Genomic DNA, 23578 nt, shown 5'->3' with positions numbered 1-23578 from the left:
GTAGTCCGATAGGGGCTGTGTACTAACTGGATATGACCAAGGGTGTCTACTTTGTTATCTTAGTTACGTCATGGCATGCTGGCTTATTGGTGGTAGAGAAAGTGAGGTGAGGTGAAATGGGTTTAACGTCGCGTTCAAGATTATTTCACTTGTATCGCAACATGCATGAGCGTGTGTGGCTGATTGTACTAGTCCTGGCTAATGTGGTTTTATAGAGCTAGCCCACTGAGATACCATGCCACAGTTTAGCATGGACCCACACAAACACATATTGACTCCGAGCCAGTCCTACTGACTCAGTCCTTGTCAAATCCCTTAATACCAAGCAGGATGACAAGTACTATCGGTATATCTTTTGGTATGACACAGCCTAGGAATTGAACCACTGACCTTCTCAGAGCAGATTGTCTGTCTACTACATGTCCCAAGTGGCTCAAGTGAGAGATGGGGGCACAGGTTGCCCAGTCCTCTAAGGCGCGCAATTCGCTTTGCAGAGCTGCATCCCTTGGCCATGCCAGAAACCTATGATCGTGGGTTCAAATCCTGGTTTGCCCCGATTATGTTTCTAGGTTTGTCAGCATCATACCCATGCTCGTGTGTTACACTGAAGTGGTAAACATCTAAGACCTGCATAACTTTCAGGCTTTCCTCCCACATTAAGCTGACGTGCTGTGATATAACTGGAATACTGTTAAAAGCGGCGTTAAACACAACTCACTCAAGTGAGCGACAGTTACTACTCTGGTGAACCTTAGAAGGCATGTAAAGTTCTAACAGCCCAAGGATCATAACCAGGGCTCATTTTGAATTTTGACCACCTGTGCTGCCTTCTGACTTTGATGCAAAACCAGACTCATCTCACTTTTATAAATAAATACACGTTATTGTATATGTCATGTAATATTTATTGACTTACTTTATCGGTATTGCATACATATTACAGAATCAAAACTGTCCACATCAAATTTCACACTACTTAAATTATTAAGTATAATTAATGCCAGTGAATATTTAACCTTAACTTCTTCAAATATTCATATATTGACAATCATGTGAAATTAACACAGAATCTTTAAATGACCGTCGTTTATGTTCATACTGAAAAAATACAAATCGTAAATTAAGCTTTCTGTGAGAAATTGAGTATGTTCTTCCTCTGTACATGAGTAACATCAAGCACTGTTTGGATTCAAACAGCTGTCCCACATGAAACATCAACATAAATAGTCAACTTATTTACAGGAATAGTATAAAATGTTGGGATAGAATATATATACAGGTTTAGAAAAATAGGGTCTGATATAAAACATGTTCACAACCTCTGTCTCAGCCCAACAACTTGTGATGACCAGTAATAATGATACGAGGATTAGCAACAACGATGCGATGACCAGATGATCAGCAACAATGATGCAATGACCTGCAACAATGAAGCAATGACAGCAACAATGATGCAATGACAGCAACAATGATGCGATGACCTGCAACAATGATGCTATGACCAACAACAATGATGCAATGACAGCAATAATGATGCATTGACAGCAACAATGATGCGATGACCTGCAACAATGATGCAATGACCAACAACAATGTTCAGAAGAATGATGCAATGACCAGATTACCAGCAGCAATGATGCGATTACCAGCAACAATGATGCAATGATCAGACGACCAGCAACAATGATGCAATGACAGCAACAATGATGCAATGACAGCAACAATTACATGATGCAGCAGCATGAGGGGCACATTTGTACAGCACTGTAACAACATACAAACACATTACACATTTTGCATATCTTGTTCTGTGATAGGCATACCAAAATCTTCAGTCACAATCTACAATAATGAAAATAAATTTGAAATATATTCATGTAAAATATTTCTTCTTTATTGGGAAAGATCAATATGTGTTCTTGTAATAGGGAAATATTAATCCTAAATTTAGAAAATTGAACAAAAATTCCTACTTTTAACCCAAAAATATGAACATACGTAAAAGATTGCCTTTGATAAAACACTTATTTCAAAAGTTGTTTTAGGAAATGAATAACATTTTGGGGCAATTGGTTAGCATTTCTTTAATTATTCTGAAAAGGTACATTTGAAACTGTCTCTCAACATAAATCCACTTATGTAACATTAAAAAAATGACTCCTATCTATAATGTAGATGGTGAGAAAGATCTTCCTGTGTCTAACACAAGTACACCTTATACCTGGAGCATTGATTCTCCAAGGAATACACCGTGTGACACAACAGCAGGCTGTAACAATGCGGGTAACCAATGACTGCATTTCACATAAATAAATAATGGAATGTGGAATACTTCTCACTACACAAACAATTTCTGTGGCACAAAATGTTAAAATATGTAAAAGCAGTTTCAGACAAATATTGTTCATTATATATGACCGCCAGCGTTGCCAGCAATGATCTTTCAGAGATGCTTACGCAACAGCTCCCTACATAATATTCTCCTCTGAAAAACGTACATTCTCACACACTTATCGATTGATGTCTGTCGCCTTGTTATCTGCGACACAGTAGCATTTCGTACTCATATGGAAATAGCGCCATGACTTGGAGATGAAAATAGTAAATGTTCGATTACACCAACATAAAAGTTTTATTTAACACTCTACACACGTTAAAGTCAAAGAACATTTAATCAAAATCAAACACTCCACTTATTTTCAAGATTCCACGAAAAAACTTTCTAGTGTATTAAAATTCTGTGTATTATTTGAAATATTTAACTATTTAAAGCTAAAAGAAAACATAATGGAAATTAAGGAAGGGAAAAAATTCTATCATGACAATCAAAATACTGATACATCATAAAAATATTGAAATTCATAGACGCATATTTTCTTTGAGAACAGTAAGATATTATCAATATTATTGCAAAGCCTTGTGTGGGAAGGAGTCTGGGTGAAGTGACAAGTCTTAACCACCTGTCCTGAAGTTCTGTTTCTACTTGTAATTTATCTTCTGTTGTACAAGTTCATTGGTCAGGATCAAAAGGTTGTATATACAATATAACACAGAGATCAAAGCCTGCAGTCACTGGGCATAGAAGAATTTGTTGAAAGAATTCAAAGAAAATCTATCAAATAAGCCATGTTAATACTATGTATGAAGAGCCTGAACAAACAGATGTAGCAACAGATCTATTGAATGGTACTACAACCTTACAGAAATAATTTCAAGAATATATTTATGTGAAGACCATTAAGACATAAACTTTATTGATATGAACAGTTCAGAGTTCCAAAGACATAGTCCCCATCTCTTCAACCATTCATCATTCTCATCAAGAATGTGTTAAAGCAGATACTACAAAGACATGAAACTTTGATGGATATCAGCTTCTTTATTCTATTATTCCACTTAAATGAATCAATTAACAAAGAGGTTAAAAGAGGCCCTGAAATGACATAAAAAATAATAAAAAGTTGATGTCCATAAACGTTTCATGTCTTAATATTTATATGCTTTGTAAAGTATTGATGTTTAAAGTGAAGGTGATTAATTCTTTGAAACTCTGAAGTGTTCAGCAAACTGGCAATATTTAGTAATTTACTTTCAAATATTTGTCATTAAAAAAATTGAAGAAAACAACCATTTAGGATTAGTTGCTTTTTTTAGTGGAATCCTTCTGAAATTTTAACAGGAACATAACTTAAGACATATGGAAATCAAAGAATAAAAAATAATTTCCTAGACTTACCTTATTTACCATGTTTTGTTTCAATCGATGAAACAAAATCATACAATAATTTGTGTCTTCACTGTTTCAAAAATGGATTTAAAGAAATACAAATTTATACTATTCAACAATTTTCTAATAATTGTTTTCAATAAACCACTGAGCTGCAAAACTCTCGCAAGCAAAAAAGGAAAAGAGAAAATTTTTACATGTGTCAAAAAAAGCATACAAGTGGTTGTTCATTCACAGAAGCATAGGGATTGTGTGATCATAATGAACAGTAGATGTAACAGACGGAAAAAAAATTTTCAACAAAAGAAAATTCAATACTAGGAACAAACCAGCTGGTTCCGAAAACATGAACATAATGCTCTCCTCACTGTATTCACATCAACAAGCTCACGATGAACATCAATATAGAATAGGCACAGATGTGTAGCATCCATATGAATACATGAGAAATGAGAGCTGACAATAACCACAGATTGAAACCTCGATATCCTGGTATATCAAAGTGACTGTATTAGGTACGTGTGAAATCTAAAGATATTGAAATCTAAACACATTATTAATCATATTGGTAGGCAACTATACTGGCTTCAATGTAATAACAAAATGACAGTAAAAATATTGAACTCATTCTTCAAAAGAAACTGTGCACAATGACGTTACTAATCATGTTAATAATTCTTTAAGTATTTGAAATCAAAATCACAATTATCATTAATCTGATGCATGCTAGCTTCATTTATGTTAACTTTGAAACAGTCCTATATTCAGACACCTATAGATGAGTCAGTATTTTGAGTATTTATCTATAAATCTGTTTGAGTTATAACTTTATCACATCACCTTATGATTTAAGATATTTAAACATGGCCCATCCATACTTATCCATGTATTCTTGTGGGGAAGGCACATGCAATAACATCATTACACCTGTGAACATTGTCTACCAGTAGGTCAACTCAGTGGAATCCCCATCAAGGAAAAGGAGAAGGTTTTCTTAAAACAAATCAGCAATTTTTCCAAGGCACTCGTGGAGAAATCTTATGATAAGACTTGAAGGTGAAGGCCAATAGGACAGTTATGTAGACTTTCAGATCACTATTACTTTTGTATATTTTGTATGCAAAACACAGATCAACTGGTGCAGATTATAAGGAGACATTGTAGAAAAGATGCACAAAGAAAAAAATATTCTCTACATAATGGTAATGGTATTTTCTGTCTGAGGTTTATCATCTAGATCATTGGATTGAGAAGCTAAAATTTCTTAACTTGAAGATTACACATGATGGCTACATGTAAATCATGGCTATTTTCTGTAATAAAAAAAATTAAAAAAGATACAAATGACCTTTCATGTCATCAAGCAAAGGTCTTTTCTTATAGCCCTACTCAATTACCATATTTGTTGGAACCAAACACAAGCAGAACAATTAAACATGAACTCAAAAGCATAAAACACACATCAAAGTCGTCAGCCTTTAAAAAAAATTGTTTTGCAATTCATGAGGACCCGGCTGCCCACGACTTGTATGCCGCAGTTCAAGTGTGGTCAATATTCATAGGTTTTACAAAGCAAATTGCATCATTTGAATAGGAGCCATTCCCTGGAGAAGGACCAGAAACAGGAACTGCCCGACAATCAGACAGCAAGAGTCACACAGATTATTATATTGCCATAATACTCGCTGAATTATTCATCTTTCTCACAAGTCCGACATTCATGGTCCATTACAACTGCAGCACGTATAGTCCTCAAATGTCAGTGTTTGCCGTTGATGGGAGCGAGTATACTTATATTGTCAAACTGACATGTGCAGTATGTCTTCCAGGTGACAGCTCATTCCATGCACCTTCTGCTGGTAGGTTGGTGGGTGTGCATATGGTGGTGCATCAATGGCCATATGCATCATTCCCTGATGCCACGCAGCGATAGAAACTAACAGATTTAGTCCACTAGTCCTTATATAGGTAACATATAGCAAAACCCCTAAAAATTGCAAAAAATTGCAAATTTCTACTAGGATACCTTAACTATTGGGCAGCTTGGCAAGGACTAGAGGACTAGTGCCAATTTCTAACACTGCCAAGTAGAGTACTGGGTGTTAAAGAATCAGTCACAGTGAAGGGAATATTGCCATAAGTTTTCCATACAATACACATTTGTCATCATATTGTTAGAATGTTGTCTGTGTTTTGCTGAATCAACATAAATCAGTATGTAGTTTATAATAATGTAAATAATGGTAAAAATTCAGCCCAATTCTTATCCCAAGGCAACTGACAATAGAATTTCCAGTAAATAACAAATTCAGATATAACTACCTGCTTTTAATTGTTCCAAGGTGTCAAGCATCTTATGCTTAATGAAATAAAAACGTCTTTTGTGAAACATTGCTACAAAACAAATTACCATGATTACATTAAGATATAAATTTTTTGTTCAAATGTTCAGGAAAGTAGTAGTGTTTTAAATGAAATCTTTAAAAACACATATAAAATCTCTTAAAATGAAAATGGAAACAGAAACAATAAAACATGATTTTTAACAAAACCACTAAAATAATTTGCTAAAACCTGTCTCACATATTGCTACCAAACATTCTTGAACATAAGTTTCTTACTCTCATTAGTCTGATGCTGTGCTTACCAATTCCCAGATTCTCACATGCTTTCATAAAGAGAATACCAAAAGCAAGCTAAAATAAAATACACTGAAGAAAGTCTTCAGTGAAAACATAATCTAAAATAACTTACCATTTGAACACAAACATTTCAAAACATGTTAAACAAACAAGCACATGCTAAAACTACATGTAAAAATGACGATCATTTAACTGAAAAACACACACACTTAAAAAAACAGCTGTGGACCTTGAGATTACAAAGTCAAAGTTCATCATACATATTTCCTCTTGAATGCACACAACACAAATGACTTGTGGAATTAATAATACAGTTTTCATTCATCCTTCATCACCAACACAATATGAACACAATCATGACACACATGGAATGTGGGGTATTTATATAGACTTCCTAAACATATCCACAAAACCAGATTCTGAATATATCGCGGTTCACAAAGCTGTTTGAAATCTTTCTGGCTCTTCTGATGAAGTGGCTTCTTCCATCGACTTGGATACACTGTCTGACACAGCACCAGAGGTAATCTCGTCAAAGGTCTCAAGAGTCTGCTGCAGCTCTCGGTCAAGCGTGTCATCTTTTGGTTGAACATGGCTGGAAGACTCGTCCACATTGGTTGTAATTGACCCATTTGTTCCTCCACTCACTGATGAGCTCTGGCCTTGAATCACAGAAGACTGTTCTGGGTTTGTTACTGTGGTTTGATTGTGAGCAGACGACAGACTAGCAGCACTACTGGGAGTTTCAGGACTTGCTACACTCGATGACCTCCCCGTAACCAAGTCTGATGGTGATGATGCACTCAGTATAGAGTCATCTGATGGAGTCCTATCTATGCTAGCACTGGTTGGTTCTGACGACTGGCCGACCTCTGACCCTACACTAGTCGGACTGACATCGGGACCAGCAAACGAAATATCACCACCGGGTAAATTGTCTCCCCTGTCATCATCGTAACTATGGTCTCTGGGTAATGGTGGGCGAACAGGGCCCCTACGGCCCATAGTACTCGCGGTTGATCTATAGGTCGGTGGCCGCGAGTTGGGCTGATCAGAGTCTGGCGGGAAGGCAATATGGATTCCTGAGTGTATAGTGCTCGTACGAGACCTGTACGAGGGAGGGGGTGAGTTTGGAAGACTTTCGCCGTTACTGCCAGTCTGCTGCAAGTATTGCTGTTGTGCCAACAACAGCTGCTGTTGGTACTCCTGCATCGATGCAGCATACGATGGTGGTGGACGACGGTACTGGAATTCTGGGTACATCACACCTGGAATAAGAAGGAAAATATGATAAGAGACACTAATTAGTGCTTTCCCTGGAACTTAGTTCGGCCTAATGCTGCTTTGAACAGTGTATCAGTTATATCAAGGTAGATCAGGTCAAAGTGGAGGGAAAAGCCATGGGTATGATATGGTTGTGAAAAGCCAAGGATTCAAAATCATGACTGCAGCATGAAAATGGCGTCGACATAAAAATATCACATGTCAATTTCATGAAGTTGATATTTTCAAATTTTTCCTTAAAACTTAGGACTTAGGACCTATGAAAATGAATCTTTGATGTGTGAGCCCAAAATTTATCTCTCTATTTATTTGTTTGTCAATTTCCATAGCAACCATCAAAAATGCCATATGGGACATTCCAGATATATGGACAAGTAATAAAACATGTAGCATGCAACTCGAATGCAGCGTTACTTTCAGAGCATGTGATTTTTCCTGTTTGTTTGTTTGTTTGTTTAAATATTACCAAATGTCCTCATATAGGTATTTGTTAGATCCTGGTGAGATAACTATCCCTTTGCTCTTTTCCTTATATAACAGAACATCTATTGATCAGAGTAATGCAACATAGTTTTGCATATGTTATCCAGAGTATAAATGGATAATGGATAAAAATCAATAAATTCAACAAAAATCAATAACACGACTGGCCTAGTTATCATGGTTATGGAGCACACATGTTTACAGGCTCTGTTGATGTTCTGTGAGCAGTAGGGATCCTCCATGCTTAGGTTATGCCTCACTGGGCTTGTTGTGTCCTTACCTACGTTAAAAATTATCAACTCCAGTAATCCAGTAATGTAAACTGTAATGTTGGGCACATGACCCAGTACATGCATTTCCAGCACAATGAGTTCAGACACAGATGTCGCCTACTTTCATCTCTTCCTGATGGTGTGCTGGAGTGCCTATCACACAACGACACAGAACAATACCACTCCAATATTAACGAGTCAAAGTGTAGATTTATGGACTTATAGAAGGTCAAATTCAGTCATATCTCTGAGTGCCCTTGAAAGCTTTTAAGCAGAACATCTCCCAACAAGGTCACACAACCAGTTTAACAATGTTCCTCTCATCAAAACTTTAACAGGAAGATATGAAACTTCATGAATTTAATACCCTACATGTTGTCTTTTGTGAGTGAGTGTGCTGAGTTTAACACCTCTTTGCACAATGTTTCCATTATCTCACAGTAAGTGATCTGAAGGTGAGAGGAAACTGTTGTGAAACCCCGAGTTGAATGCTGACCATGGCCAAGCATACAGGTTGTAGACATTATGAAACAAACAAGCAGGTTATGGTGCTGACCATCTTCCCGAGGCAAGGGAGTTAACTGACACTTAAAGTCCTGTTTCCACCCTTGCGGAACTAGGCTGGAATTTCTGGGCTTGATCGTAGCGCCACCAGTGGCTATTACAAGGTATTTCCCTTCTATGCCCCCCTTATTGACCAATTAGATTCCACCTCTCATATCACTTGCATTTGCTTCAAACCAAATGGCGGCAACCAATCAAGACGATCTGATCGATGACCAAGATATATATTGTGAAAACACTAGTCTTACCTCGCGAAGTGCATCAAATCGTGTAAAAACCATGATTAAAAACATGAAAAAGATTTGGAAAATATGTGTCATTGCCCAGTTGACTGTACACATCTTTAGCAAATCCTGCAGTCGACCAAAATCCAGATGTCAATTTCGCTATGAGATTTTGATTGGACTATGCATATACTTGTTAGTCCAGCCAAAAAAAACCTCCATAATTGCAGCCTAGGGCAGCAAGGGTGGAAAGTGGACTTTTACAGTCTATTAACTCCCTTGCCTCAGGAAGATGGGTGTTGGCCAACAAAAGGTCACCACTGAGAAGAAATTGGGATTCAAACAACCAGCAGATCCTACCACAACTAAAGTATGTAACCCTGCACAGCACCATGCCCCCCGCCTAATCAAGCCAGAGAAACCTTTAGTCCCAAAACAGATAATTTATTCCAGATCTTGACCAATTTCAAAATAAATATTGCAACTTGTACATTATTTTTTTTTTAATTGAGGCAAAAATTATGATTTGTTTATTTGAGAGAATATATTTGAAAAAATAGAATAAGAGATATTAAAAAAACATAATCAACTTTGTTTGGTCTTAATCAATCATTAAATGCAAATTGTTGTCATTAAACTAGTTCATCTGAGTGTAAGCTTGTGTCTTGCAAACTGTGAAAGGTTTACATTAGAAACAGCAAATGTTGCAGCAAGCACTGGTCACACAATGATGACACAACAGCGTAAGAGCCGAGTGGGTGATCACGACATCATTATTCCCTTCAACAGTTCCTCCTCCCAGGAAGCAAATACTTAAGCTAGTGGCAAACAAAGATGATGGTTCACAGACACTCTCAACATAACAGTCAGAAAAACTTGTCTTCGCTCATGTAGGCTCAGTGGAACATGCATTGTCATTGCCTGACAGACAACTGCAGGGGATCATGTGTCTATGTCGTAATTAATTTTTGTAGAATATTTTAGCTGACATGCTATGCAGTTATTATAATAGGTACTGAAACTTTGGTTGGAAATATCTGTAGTATCTTGGTCAAATCATTACCTTACTTACATCTGATGCAGTGGAAGATGACACCTAAACAACATAGACGATTATGTCCTCACATTCTGGAGGGTGTGTGTGTATTCACAGAAACCTTTGGATATGTCAATCTGCTTGATGGAGGTAAATTTAAGATGACGGTCCACGGAGACCTGTGAAATATGTCCATCTTCCTGTTGATGGTAAATAAAGTCTGTTTGTATGTCTGTCCTGTGAACACTTTGGATATGTCAATCTTCCTGTTGATTGTAAAAATAAAAACTTTGGGTTAACTAAGTTTCTGGGTCCAAGTGGTGTATGTCTGCAATCTGTCTGTGGTCAAGAATATCTGTCTATAATGTCATAAGTATCTATCCTACCAGTTGCATTCATGAGCAACCCTGCACGACATCATCAGCCAGGTCACATGTCGCCTCCACCTGATCAACATCAGCCAGCAAGGAGTACTGGGACCCTGTCCTCCTCACAAAGTCAATACAAGTCATGCAGTGTATCATATTGTCTAGAGTGTAGAGCACACTTTTATAACAACAACACAGCTGTGAAGACAGGGGTGCGCATAATACACACCATGATGGGTTTTCTTGTTTTTTTCCCCAACACAGACATTACCGTGAGCATGTAACACCAGAAATACCATGTCAACAAATCTGTACTGAAGTACGCAACTTAATCATGTAATAATACTGTCTGATTATAAAAAGTGTTCATAGTATATCTGGACTTGTAATCTATTTTATTCATTTTAATCAAAATTTAATTCAATATTGTTAACATTAATTTTGGAGAAATCATGAAGTTATCGGTAGATTGCTACCATTCAATGTTATGTACAGTACCCACAGTCAAATGCTATTGATGCCTTGACACGAACTAAGAATGAATACATATATCATAAATGTATAACTTTGACTTGTTAAAAGACATATTTGTTGTAGTCTGCCTATTATATGTCAACATAAGGTTTTTTCGCGACCACAGGAGCCTAAAAAATGACTGGTCAAATTGTTCCATACGTAAGAAAAAAGAAATCTGGTAATAGTGATCAGGTGTACCAAAGTCTTACGCTTATGGTTATTATTATTAAGGTAGGTCACTGGGTGAACGTGTACATGGTCAGATACTCACCTCCATACCAGTTGCTGTCTCTCTGCCGGTACGCCCTTCGTGTTTGACGGTCTCGTCGACGACGGAAGTCCCCAATATTGAAGAGCGCATGTAATGGTTCATGTCCCCTTGGCGTGCACTTCCAGCCGACACCCACAACAATGACCAGCAGCACTCCCAGTCCTGGAACGAAGATACACACATATAACCTCCACATCAAACTCTTTCTTCATCATCACAGGTCATCCAGTGTATTACAACGCATTTCTAATGAAATATCCCAGGACCCATCCACCTACCCCATGTTTTGTTTGTTTGTTTGTTTAACGCCACACTCAGCAATACTCCAGCGATATGACAGCGGTCTGTAAATATTAAAGTCTGGACCACACAATCCAGTGATTGACATCATGAGCACTGACCCTAGCAATTGGGATACGATGACGGAAGGGAAATGCTATGGTTCAGGGATGACAGACAGACCTGTGGTCAAGTTATGGACAGAACAAACAACTTTCCAACATGATCTGAACATCAGGTGTTCTACATAATACTAAACACTTCAACATTTACATGCTGCGGGTCGGTGGATGAAATGAATAGAATCAGCCTTGTGACATGGTTGTTACTATAGTTATGTGGTGAGGTGAAATGGGGTTTAACGTTGCGTCCAAGACTATTGCACTCACATAACAACGTGCATGCACGTTTGTCTGTGTGTGTCTGCTTGTGCCAAATTTATAATCCCTGCCAACTGAGATACCATGCCACAGTTTAACATGAATAGCCCACCCAGACACAGTATACTGACTCCAAGCCGACCAATCCTTGATTCAGCCACTTAATGCAGAGCACCAGGCACAGTAATAACGACTTTTGGTATGACGTGGCATTGAATCAAATCCCGGACCTTCCGCTCTCTGGGCTGATGCTCTACCACTAGACCACAGAGGTTGTCTACTAGTTATGTAGCAATAGCACAAGCAATACCAATACAGCAAATTCATCCACAATATGTTCGACATGGTAACTTTCCTTATTATAATCAATAAATTAGATCTCAACATATCCAACTTCTAATCTCACATCAAGGCCTGAACTAATAAATAGTTCTAACCAATATATTGAAACTTTAAAACCATGCCCTAGAGCAATAATGATACTAAAGACATGACTAAGATGTGTGCCGGGGTAACATAAGCTAGAACCCAATGATGCAGCACTACATGTGTCCCAGTTCTCACCATCGTGACACTGATACAATGTAGGGTGGGGGGAAATATTACATCAACACTACAGCAAGCTCTCTGCTCTCCATACACTGGATCGCAGTCAACAAACTCTGTTGTGAACAGTCAGAGTGGAGGACACTTCAGGGTCGGGTATCTTAGTGCTGGGGATATCATAACCTATATACATGTATACAGAACTCCGCAATGACATTTGTTTGTTCTTCAAAGCCACCTTCAGCACTATTCCAGCTGTAGACAGCAGCCTGTAAATGGACCAGACAATCTAGTGATTGACATTAAGAGAATCGAATATGAAGGTGCAGGAAGAATACTGTCTCTCTTTATTGTTAAAATGATAATTTGCCAAATAAAGTTTAATCATTCCGTAAAACTATTACTCAATCTGTTTGATCATGTTGATGCAGATGTTTAAAAAGGAGACGAGGTGGCATAATGAACAAAATTGAAATTTGTTTGTTTGTTTGTTGTTTAACGCTGCACTCAGCAATATTACAGCTATATGACAGTGGTCTGTAAATAATCGAGTCTGGACCAGACAATCCAGTGATTGACATCATGAGCATTGATCCACGCAATTGAAATAATACAGAAGTTAAATATCAAGACTGAAGATAGAACATACATGGTCACCATGGTAGCACAATGCAACAGACTACTGCTTGAACAACCCCTGGCTCCAACCTACATATTTTGTCTCTGCTACCCCACTTATTACCTCTATCCTTATTCTGACAACTGACCATAGCTACTTTATCACTTTGCCATGACAAACATACTGACTGCTGTTGCCATGGAGACTGTGATGATGGATGTTTGCTCAATAGCATCAGTCATCATGTCAACATGCTGATCAACACCAATGTACAACAGTAACCTCCTGTTGTATTGTTTATAAGGTGTGACGAGGCCCTGATTGCCATTTACTTGTCTGTTTATTCGCATGTTATAATCACATGTTGAACCAAGGGATCAATTTATACTTGTCACCGTGCCGTGGTTAGCACTGGATGACAAAACACAGGCAATTACTCGTATTTCAGTGGATCGATGAAACAAATATACCATTGTCTTGTTAGGGTAGTACATGTACATGGCATCTCTGTCAACCGTACTTAAGATATAAATAATTTATTAATGATAGCTGAAGGTCACACTGAATAAACACTTTAAAAGGCATGCTGACATTTCTTAGACCAGAAAAGAAATTACTTATAACTAATAAATGAGGTCAAGTACAGAACATGGGGACATGGCTGTCTCTTGATTTAAAAAAATGACCTCAAAACAAATCGTCTTTCAAAGTGGAATTTTCAACTAAAAGACCAGTTGGTGTACATCCAGAAAAAAATGATTGTCTAGAAGGCAACAATGAATTATTAATAAGTCTGAATCAGTTTTGTATAAAAGTGAATCTTTTTTTAAATTTTACTTTGTCTGCAACTGAGTGTTGCACTCAAACACAAACCATCTTGTAGGTTATGGAGTGTCGATGCCAAACAGCTGACATGGTAAAACAGAAAGTGAGTGAGTATGGTTTTACGCCGCTTTCAGCAATATTTCAGCAATATAACGGCGGGGAACACCAGAAAGGGGCTTCACACATTGTACCCATGTCGGGAATCGAAACAGCTGACGTGGTAAAACAGAAAGGTGAGGCAGAATTATGTGGCAAGATCAGGGACAAGGTGAGGCAAACTTGTGGCAAGGTCAGGGACAAGGTGGGTCAGAATGTATGTGGTGAGATCAGGGACAAGGTGGGGCAGGATGTATGTGGCGAGATCAGGGACAAGGTGAGGCAGGATGTATGTGGCGAGATCAGGGACAAGGTGAGGCAGAATGTATGTGGTGAGATCAGGGACAAGGTAGGGCAGAATTATGTGGCGAGATCAGGGACAAGGTGAGGCAGAATGTATGTGGTGAGATCAGGGACAAGGTGGGGCAGGATGTATGTGGTGAGATCAGGGACAAGGTGGGGCAGGATGTATGTGGCGAGATCAGGGACAAGGTGAGGCAGGATGTATGTGGCGAGATCAGGGACAAGGTGAGGCAGAATGTATGTGGTGAGATCAGGGACAAGGTAGGGCAGAATTATGTGGCGAGATCAGGGACAAGGTGAGGCAGAATGTATGTGGTGAGATCAGGGACAAGGCAAGGCAGAATGTATGTGGTGAGATCAGGGACAAGGTGAGGCAGAATGTATGTGGTGAGATCAGGGACAAGGTGGGGCAGAATGTATGTGGCGATATCAGGGACAAGGTGAGGCAGGATGTATGTGGCGAGATCAGGGACAAGGTGAGGCAGAATGTATGTGGTGAGATCAAGGACAAGGTGAGGCAGAATGTATGTGGCAAGATCAGGGACAAGGTAGGGCAGAATGTATGTGGCGAGATCAGGGACAAGGTGAGGCAGAATGTATGTGGCGAGATCAGGGACAAGGTGAGGCAAAATTATGTGGTGAGATCAGGGACAAGGTGAGGCAGAATGTATGTGGCGAGATCAGGGACAAGGTGAGGCAGGATGTATGTGGTGAGATCAGGGACAAGGTGAGGCAGGATGTATGTGGTGAGATCAGTGACAAGGTGAGGCAGAATGTATGTGGCGAGATCAGGGACAAGGTGAAGCAGAATGTATGTGGTGAGATCAGGGACAAGGTGGGGCAGGAAAAGAGGAAGGAGATCTGATCATCTAAGTGCTATGCCCTATTATATAAAAAGGGGCGGTGAGTTTAGCCTAGTGGTTAAAGCGTTCATCATGCAGAAGGCCCAGGTTCGATTGCCAACATGGGTGCAATGTGTGGAGCCCATTTCTGGTGTCCCCCGCCGTGATATAGAAGGAAGTTTGCTAAAAGCAGCGTAAAACCGTACTCACTCACTATTATACAAAAAGTGATGAACATAATCTTTTCTTAAATAAAAAATATTTGCCATAAAAAAAATTAAACTGAAAAGACATGTCATATTTCGTTAAAAAAACCATTTGAGAATATAAAATACCATGTTTACATTATACATCTGAGTCTACCTAACATCAACAGTCCATGTCAAACTTACAAAAGGCACACAACATTCTGTTCCATGATTGGGTCCTACCTGTTCTAAAAGAATATTGGTGAGGAAGGGGTTTGCTCCCTTCAAAGTGGCATGTTATCAAAAAAGAGACCAACTTTGTTTTATTTTCCATACCAACATACAGATTAAAACATCTTATTTTCTCACTGTTAAGCTGCATATACACACTACGGGCATTTTGGGTGAGGTAACAGTCGTAATGCTCTGCTGAACTTACAGATAATGCGATATATACACAAAGGTCTTATATAACAATGAAAACTGTAAGAGGCTATTCAAACTTCCTTGTCCTGGTGCACATGTACAGACAAACACCCCTAGGGAAACCCCTATGCCCCTCACAGAAGACAGGGTCCACCCACTTCGTTATTACACCTTTACACCCCATAGAAGACAGGGTCCACCCACTTCGTTATTACAACTATACACCTAACAGAAGACAGGGTCCCATCCACCTCGTTATTACACCTAAGCACCTCACAGAAGACAGGGTCCCATCCATTTCGTTATTACATCAATACACCTCACAGAAGACAGGGTCCCATCCACTTTGTTATTACACCTATACACCTCACAGAAGACAGGGTCCCATCCACTTTGTTATTACACCTATACACCTCACAGAAGACAGGGTCCCATCCACTTTGTTATTACATCAATACACCTCACAGAAGACAGGGTCCCATCCACTTCGGTATTACATCAATACACCTCACAGAAGACAGGGTCCCATCCACTTCGTTATTACACAATACACCTCACAGAAGACAGGGACCACCTACTTCGTTACTACATCAATACACCTCACAGAAGACAGGACCCCACCCATTTCATTATTACACAGTGGGGGCAGAGTGGGCAATGGGTCAAAAGCGCACGGCTAGCAAGCTTCACGAATACATACATAAACCCCAAACCCAAATGTCAAAACATGTGGTGTCACCCTGGGCAAGTGACTAAGTCCACATGTGCTTCTGTACACCCAGCAGAGAATGGGTACCCAATATGTGAGGTAGATGTAAAAACACTCTCGCATCCATAGGCTGCTTGGGTTGTATACTCCCAAGGGAGTTGAGATGATAACTGGAATACAAATGGACCCACTGGTTGGGGAACAAAAAAAACTGCATTTGAGCAGATACTAGTACTTGGATACCTGTTGCATATAAATGCATAATATAATATAATAAAAACAAGAGTTTGTCACTAACGTGGCTATATCCCCCGCCACTGTTGCAGAATTTATGACATAATTAAATCTAAACAAACCCTAACCTTTTTAAAACAAGGTGGAACTTGTCATGAAAAGTGTAAAAAAAAAGGAGAGTTTGGAACCTAAGTCCATCTTGTTGCCATGGAAACGTACAAAATAAAAATGTCTAAAATTTCTAAATAGCAAAAGGCACCAGTTCAGCATGTACTTGACAGACCTGCAAAGTTTCATGAAAAAATATTGAACGGTTTCTGAGTTATGCTCTGGAAACGAAACGTGGGGGACGTACGTACGGACTGACGGACGGATGGAGCCCGTTTCTATATCCCCCGCCAACATTGTTGGACGGGGGATAAAAAAACATCCCACAAGTTTGGGGTACAATGACAAGCAAACAAACAAGTCAGTCAGGCTGACCACCCAATTCATTAAGGTCACTGTTTAAGACAAGTATGATACCAATGTCTACACTGGAATACTCACGCAGATAGAGACAGCTAAGTAAACATTACTTGCAGCCCTTTGTAATCATAGTAGGGTATATTCACATCTCCAGAGACCTGTCAAAGGTCCATGACCTATTATACCACCCTCACCTCCGTAAACATGAACATATACCAACTCTACCATGTCATATAGGCCTAGTCTTGACATGAGACACCAATATCATCATGATGATCAGGGAATACCATGTTTACTCTGGTAAATCTCACATGTCATGGATGTATCACAACATGCCCCACTGACGGCTGGACCTAATCTACCTTAGGATAGATCATATTGCCTGTATCAATCACAAATGGTATGTTCTCTGTGTCAACATGATACACTCTGTTTTGAGAATAATGTCTGGGCATCTGTGTCATGTCAGCCATAAATTGGGGTGGTCGGGTGGCCTAGTGGTTAAAGTGTTCGCTCGTCACGCCGATGACCTGGGTTCGAATCCCGACATGGGTACAATGTATGAAGCCCATTTCTGGTGTCCCCCGCCGTGATATTGCTGGAATATTTTGGTAAAAAGCGTCATAAAACCAAACTCACTCACTCACTCACTCTACCACAAATCACAGGCGAGGTGTTAGAAGATTATTGCCCTTGTATAGCGATGTGCGTGCATGCATGCGTGTGTGCATGTGTGTGTGTGCACAGTGTGCCTGTGAGTGTGTGTGCAATCATCAGACTACCAGCAAAGGGACCACATAGTCGATCACTGTGAATTTAGGAGATTAATTTTTGTGTGCTATATGAGTGATAAAACAGTTATCTACATCGTCCGTTTTGAAGCTAATCAGTTTATTTTGGGTTTTTTTTGGATGGATGACATTGTAGTTTATGAATCCACTCTTGACAATACAGACCAGGTGGCCCCTTTACTGTTAGCCTTCCCTTAATAATATCTTGCTCCATGGTCAGGTGTAATGTAATTTTAATACCTTATAGAAAACTGAAACACTGCTGGAGAATACCTTGGACAATGTTTAACTTCTACACTGATATATATCATGCAATTTAAATTAGAAGTCTAACAAGTGAGTGATTGTGTATGACTGTACGCCGACTTTAGCAATATTCCAGCAATATCACGGCAGGGGACACTAGAAATTGGCTTCACACATTGTACCCATGTGGGGAAACGAACCCTGGCCTTACATGTGATGAGCGAACGCTTTAACCACCAGGCTACCCCACCACCCAGTGGTAGACTAACAAGTGAATGATAACAAAGCATGGACAGCCAATTGGCCTCAGAATAACATAACAGTCCAACAGATAAAACTATTTATTAAAGATATTTTGGTTAGCTTGTCCTTAATATATAATATAAAGGAGACCCAAGAATCTCTTCACTTGGCAGCCTGAAACTGAAGAATTCTAGACATGCTACAGTAAAGTAGACTTTCTTGAGAGTTTTCAGACGCTTTTGTTTCAGGGTATGTATTAATCTAACATACAGGCCCTAGGGAATACTTATTGGATAATACAATCCCTTCTATTCCATACTAATCCACTTTTCAGTTCTGGGTCTGAAATTAAGACTTAATGGTTTATGACGGAGGGGAGTATATGTTAGTGTAGATCTATATGAGAAACACTCTCGGCCTGAGCATAATAAGTGAGAGTCACCAAAGAACATGTGTACTGCATGAGCCAACATCATGACACTCTACACACAATGACCGATTGCACAACAAGTAGAACACGATCTGATCCGACAGCACCGACAAGTGACAGAAGAAGCCATTTATGACATCGCCCATACCCTGATATGATCTTGTCTGAGTCACGACACATGTGGCATCAACACACCCATGATCTGGGCACAACTTTCACTTCGCTGGAAGCACAGGTCCATGAAGAGACATGACAATCTTCATTATGATGATACTTGAGAGAATCCTTTCTTATATAGTTAGGGCCTTTGCCTTCACATTGTGTAGCAGGTCACATGCAACCCTGAACACTGTAGTGTCTGATGATGGCCCTGTGAGTGAGTGAGTGAGTGAGTGAGGAAAGCTAAACAAGATAACCAGAACTAGGTTGAAATCATTGATCTGAAATTAATGCAACTTTACAATTCTGGTAGTTTTTTTTGTGTGCAATGTTTGTTGCAATGAGCGAGTGAGTTTTACGTTCCTTTCAGCAATATTCTAGCCATATCAAGGCCAGGGACACCAGAAATGGGTTTCACACATTATACCCATGTGGAGAATTGAACCCAGGCCTTCAGCATGATGAGCGAACGCTTTAACCACTAGGCTATCCTACCGCCTCTATGCATGTATCGATAACAACAGTACAGTATATATTCATATCATATTACCCATAAATGTAGAAAGATCAAGTGTAATACCCTGATATATGCACATGCATTTCAGAGATTCTTGCAACAAACTCCGGGCTTACCCAACTTATTCACTATAGGGACAGCAATTCATGTAGTTTGTTGGTTATTCTATAAATCTACAATGATAGCATTTCCAAACATTCATTAATCATACTTTCATTCCCTCAGTCAGGCTTGTGGTTTGTCAAGTGCATTAAGTGTCTTGACACGAGAACAAGCAAGCTTCATTAACGAGAACGCCAGACCCCATCACCTGGAACACAGTCTCGTCATTAATCTTGATTACCTTCTCATTACTTCTATTGTCTCCACCAGGTGAGTTCCTCGTTAGGGGACAGGTATTCCATGAAGAGATGAACAAGCACCCTTCCTAACAAGGAGGTCAATGTATTTTCATTGTCTGTGTTATTTTGACCGGGGCATGACTGCCTTACTTACTTAAATTAGGAATTTAACATGCGCTTTCCGACATATGCGTATTTCGCGCAAGGGCCCGCCAGGCCATTTGGTGTTTGGTCGAAAAGGGTATGTCCGAAAAGGTGAGGCAACCTAGGTGGGGCTTTTAGGGTTGCTTACTTAATATGGTGAACAAATTTTGAATTTGAAATATGCCATGCAAAAGGTGGAGGGGGTGTGGGTGGGTGGGGTTGGACTAAGGGATAGGTCAATGTACACAAGACTTATTTATTCATGTATAACAGGCACTCATGTATTTTTCACCCTTAATTATGGGCAATTAAGTTCTGGAAGAATATATCTGGCGTATGTAAACATTTTAGGCTGTCAGCATTAACCACGAAACTTACGATTTTTCAACTGTTTTTTTCCACCAAAATAATATTCTAATAAGAGACCCCTATTTCTAATTTTGAGAGCGCCCGTATTACGTCGAATACCGTATGTATTGTATGGTGGCCTTCTTTATCATTGCACGTCTTTTATATGAAATTATATGAACATTATGGTTATGGCCCAAGGATGCCATGTTACACCAAGATGATGGAACACACCTTTCAGAAAAACAGGTTCTTCAGTTAAGTGTTATGGTGATTCAAAGACTGCAGTTTGAAAAGGGAGATAACTTTGAACAGAAGGTCACTGTTTACTGATTGACCTGCCCTGCAATATGTGGCAATGCACAGTTGAAGCTGAGGTGTCTAGATTCATTAGGGACTGTAATCCAGGAAGATGGCTTACATCTCAGATAACACCAGGTAACACCAGGTAACACCAGGTAACACCATGTTAACGATCCTCGCTTCCTGATACCTGACCCCACACAGCTAACCTTTTCCTTCATGGTCAGGCCTCCGCGGCAATCAACCATGTCCAGGCGTAAACATTACGTAATAACTTCTTGAGATGATTCGTAATAACCTTCCTGGCATGTTAGTTACGTACCCCGGCTGAAGGAATGAACATTAAATGAGTTGTTCAGTAAAGGACTCATGGATAAACAGTCAAACTTGTGGGAACTTGGAGTTATCAGGGGTTCGAGACCAGGAAAATTTTGAGCTTACTTTGGATACCTGGGACTCAATGAGGTTTGACACAATGAGGTTCGACACAATGAGGTTCAACTGTATAACCAAAATTGAAAATAACCATAATAGTAATTTTGTAAGAATAAAGTCTGTAAAAATTAACAATCTGTTTCAATTAAATAAATAACACTCCCAACATCAACCACATTCCCAATCCTCAAAATATAAAACAAGGAAGTGCATAATAAGATCCTGTAAGAGATGTCGTAGTTGGACTATGATTATCCCAAAGGAGGCATATGACGAATAGCCTGTCAGCAGTTAGCAGGAGATGCCATCAGTGGCAATATACAGTATATGTCTGCTATCTGAAGTGGCCCATAGGGGGCAATCACAGCCTGAGTTAATTCTCCATAATGGTCTCCTAGAATATGATGGACTTTTTCATATCTGTCTGGCAGAACCTGTGTACATCTTGTACAGACCACTCTCAGTTGTCAGCATACAGCGCATTGTGACAGTTCGGTCTGTCTGTCTCTACAGCATATGTTATGATGCGGCTGCCAACCCCCTTTTGAAGGTATTTGGGACGTGGCAGTGTGGTACAAGGGACACAAATTAAATCATATTTGGTAAGACACATTTACAAATAAAATGATGGTGTACATAAAAATGTCCTTTATACTTTGTATTTTTTTCATTTATTATTTCAGTAATTTAACTTCAAATCACCCCCTTTTCTCAATGCTTTGGACACTTGTGTGCAGTAGTATTGAAGATTCAGAGCAATGAGTGAAAGATTAGGATTAGGATTCATGGGAAAGAAGGGTTGGCATTCATTATAACCAGAACCTTATCACAAGAAAAAATAACAAAAGTAGACTTTATGGCTTATGATTTGATATGATTTGACTATAGTCCTCAAAAAGAAAGCCTTTTGTTTCTTGTTTCCTTCTGAGTCAATTTCAGTACCATGAAAAGTTTGTTTCCAAAATATTTCCTACAGAATTCTAAGGGCAGGTAACTCTCAGGATTTCCAAAGGCAACATGGACTTCTATGATAAGAGAAATTTTGTACAGGGCACGAGTTAGTGAATGAGTGACTATTGTTTCATGCCGCTGCAATATTCCAACTATGTAAAAGCGCTCTGTACATAATCCAGCAAACAGTGTTAACAGTATAAGCTACAGTATTACCACACAGGTAAGGTGACAGACACTCGGCCATGTTACATCTTACCCTCATTATACATAGCTCATAAGACCAGCATTGAGTGCTTGGAACCTATTCTACCACATGAGTGATATCAGACACAGCTCCAGGTAACTTTTTGAGCAATTGAGTTTTTACTCTAGGGTTTCTATCTTAATTGGGTTATTACATTTTTCTTTGGGTAACCAATATTTTTTCAATCATTTATTCATCACTCTATTGGGTTTTTCCCAAAAATAGTGAACATTTTAAGATTTAAAAAAAATGATATAATGTTTTAGATGTACCGTATTTTCTTGAGTATAGTGCGCACTTTTTTTCGGAAAAACACAGCTGTGTAGAAGGGGGTGCGCATTATACACGAATTATGAGTGGAAAGACATTACGTACCGTGAGCACGAAACACCGGAAATACCATGTCAACAAATCCATACTGAAGTACGCAAAATAATTATGTAATTACACTGTCTGTCTATAAAAAGTGTTCTTTGTATTTCTGGACTTTTGTTTGTAACTTACTTCATTAATTTTATTAAAAATTCCTTATAATTTTGTTTTTATTAATTTCGGCGAAATCGTGTGTGATTAAGCGATCGGAAGATCGCACAACTCACCGTTATTAACAGCAACCACGGTCAGAATACCGCTATTGACGCCTTGAAACGAACTTTAGTTGACAGAGAATGGATACATATATCATAAATGACATACTTTGACTCGTTAAAAGATTCTATGTCAACATGAAATTCTCGCGCTCACGTGCTCACGTGCGCGTGAGCCCTGACGGTGACTGGTCAGACATGTTCCATGTAAAAAATAATACCCGGGAATAGCGATCAGCTGCTTCGCTTAGGGTTATTATTATTTTAAATATGTGTAGTAAAGGCTGCATATAATTAAGAAAATAATGGAATATATTATTCCTGATAAATAAAATAGTTTCAGATACAATTGTTGCCGATCCTTGCATTAAAAATCCTATAAAGTTATATCACTGGGTGTGTCTTGACCGAATCACCGGTCGATTCCAAGAAAACGTGTGTACAGCTGATTGCTGTTTCCGGCTTAGTTTACGAGAAAATACACAAGGTAATCTTAATCCATAGATATAAAACAATGCCTAGCAGAACAATAAA

The 23578-nt window shown here is 39.0% G+C and overlaps 1 protein-coding gene across 1 annotated transcript in view; it reads right to left on the bottom strand.

Moving 5' to 3' along the window:
• Window positions 1-924: 924 nt before the first annotated feature.
• The window catches only part of LOC139468242 (uncharacterized), a 57497-nt gene continuing 34843 nt past the window's right edge, over window positions 925-23578 (bottom strand). The window contains exons 3-4 of the mRNA XM_071250080.1: window positions 11388-11549; window positions 925-7637 (exon numbers count right to left, since the gene is read on the bottom strand). Coding sequence (XP_071106181.1) covers window positions 6805-7637; window positions 11388-11549 — 995 coding nt within the window. The 3' untranslated portion in view covers window positions 925-6804. The remainder of the gene's footprint in view (window positions 7638-11387; window positions 11550-23578) is intronic.

Source organism: Haliotis cracherodii, unplaced genomic scaffold (genome assembly GCF_022045235.1).
Source record: "Haliotis cracherodii isolate W230 unplaced genomic scaffold, xgHalCrac1.p SCAF_2, whole genome shotgun sequence".
NCBI classification, from domain to species: Eukaryota; Metazoa; Mollusca; class Gastropoda; order Lepetellida; family Haliotidae; genus Haliotis; species Haliotis cracherodii.
This window is presented reverse-complemented; position numbering and strand designations above follow the sequence as displayed.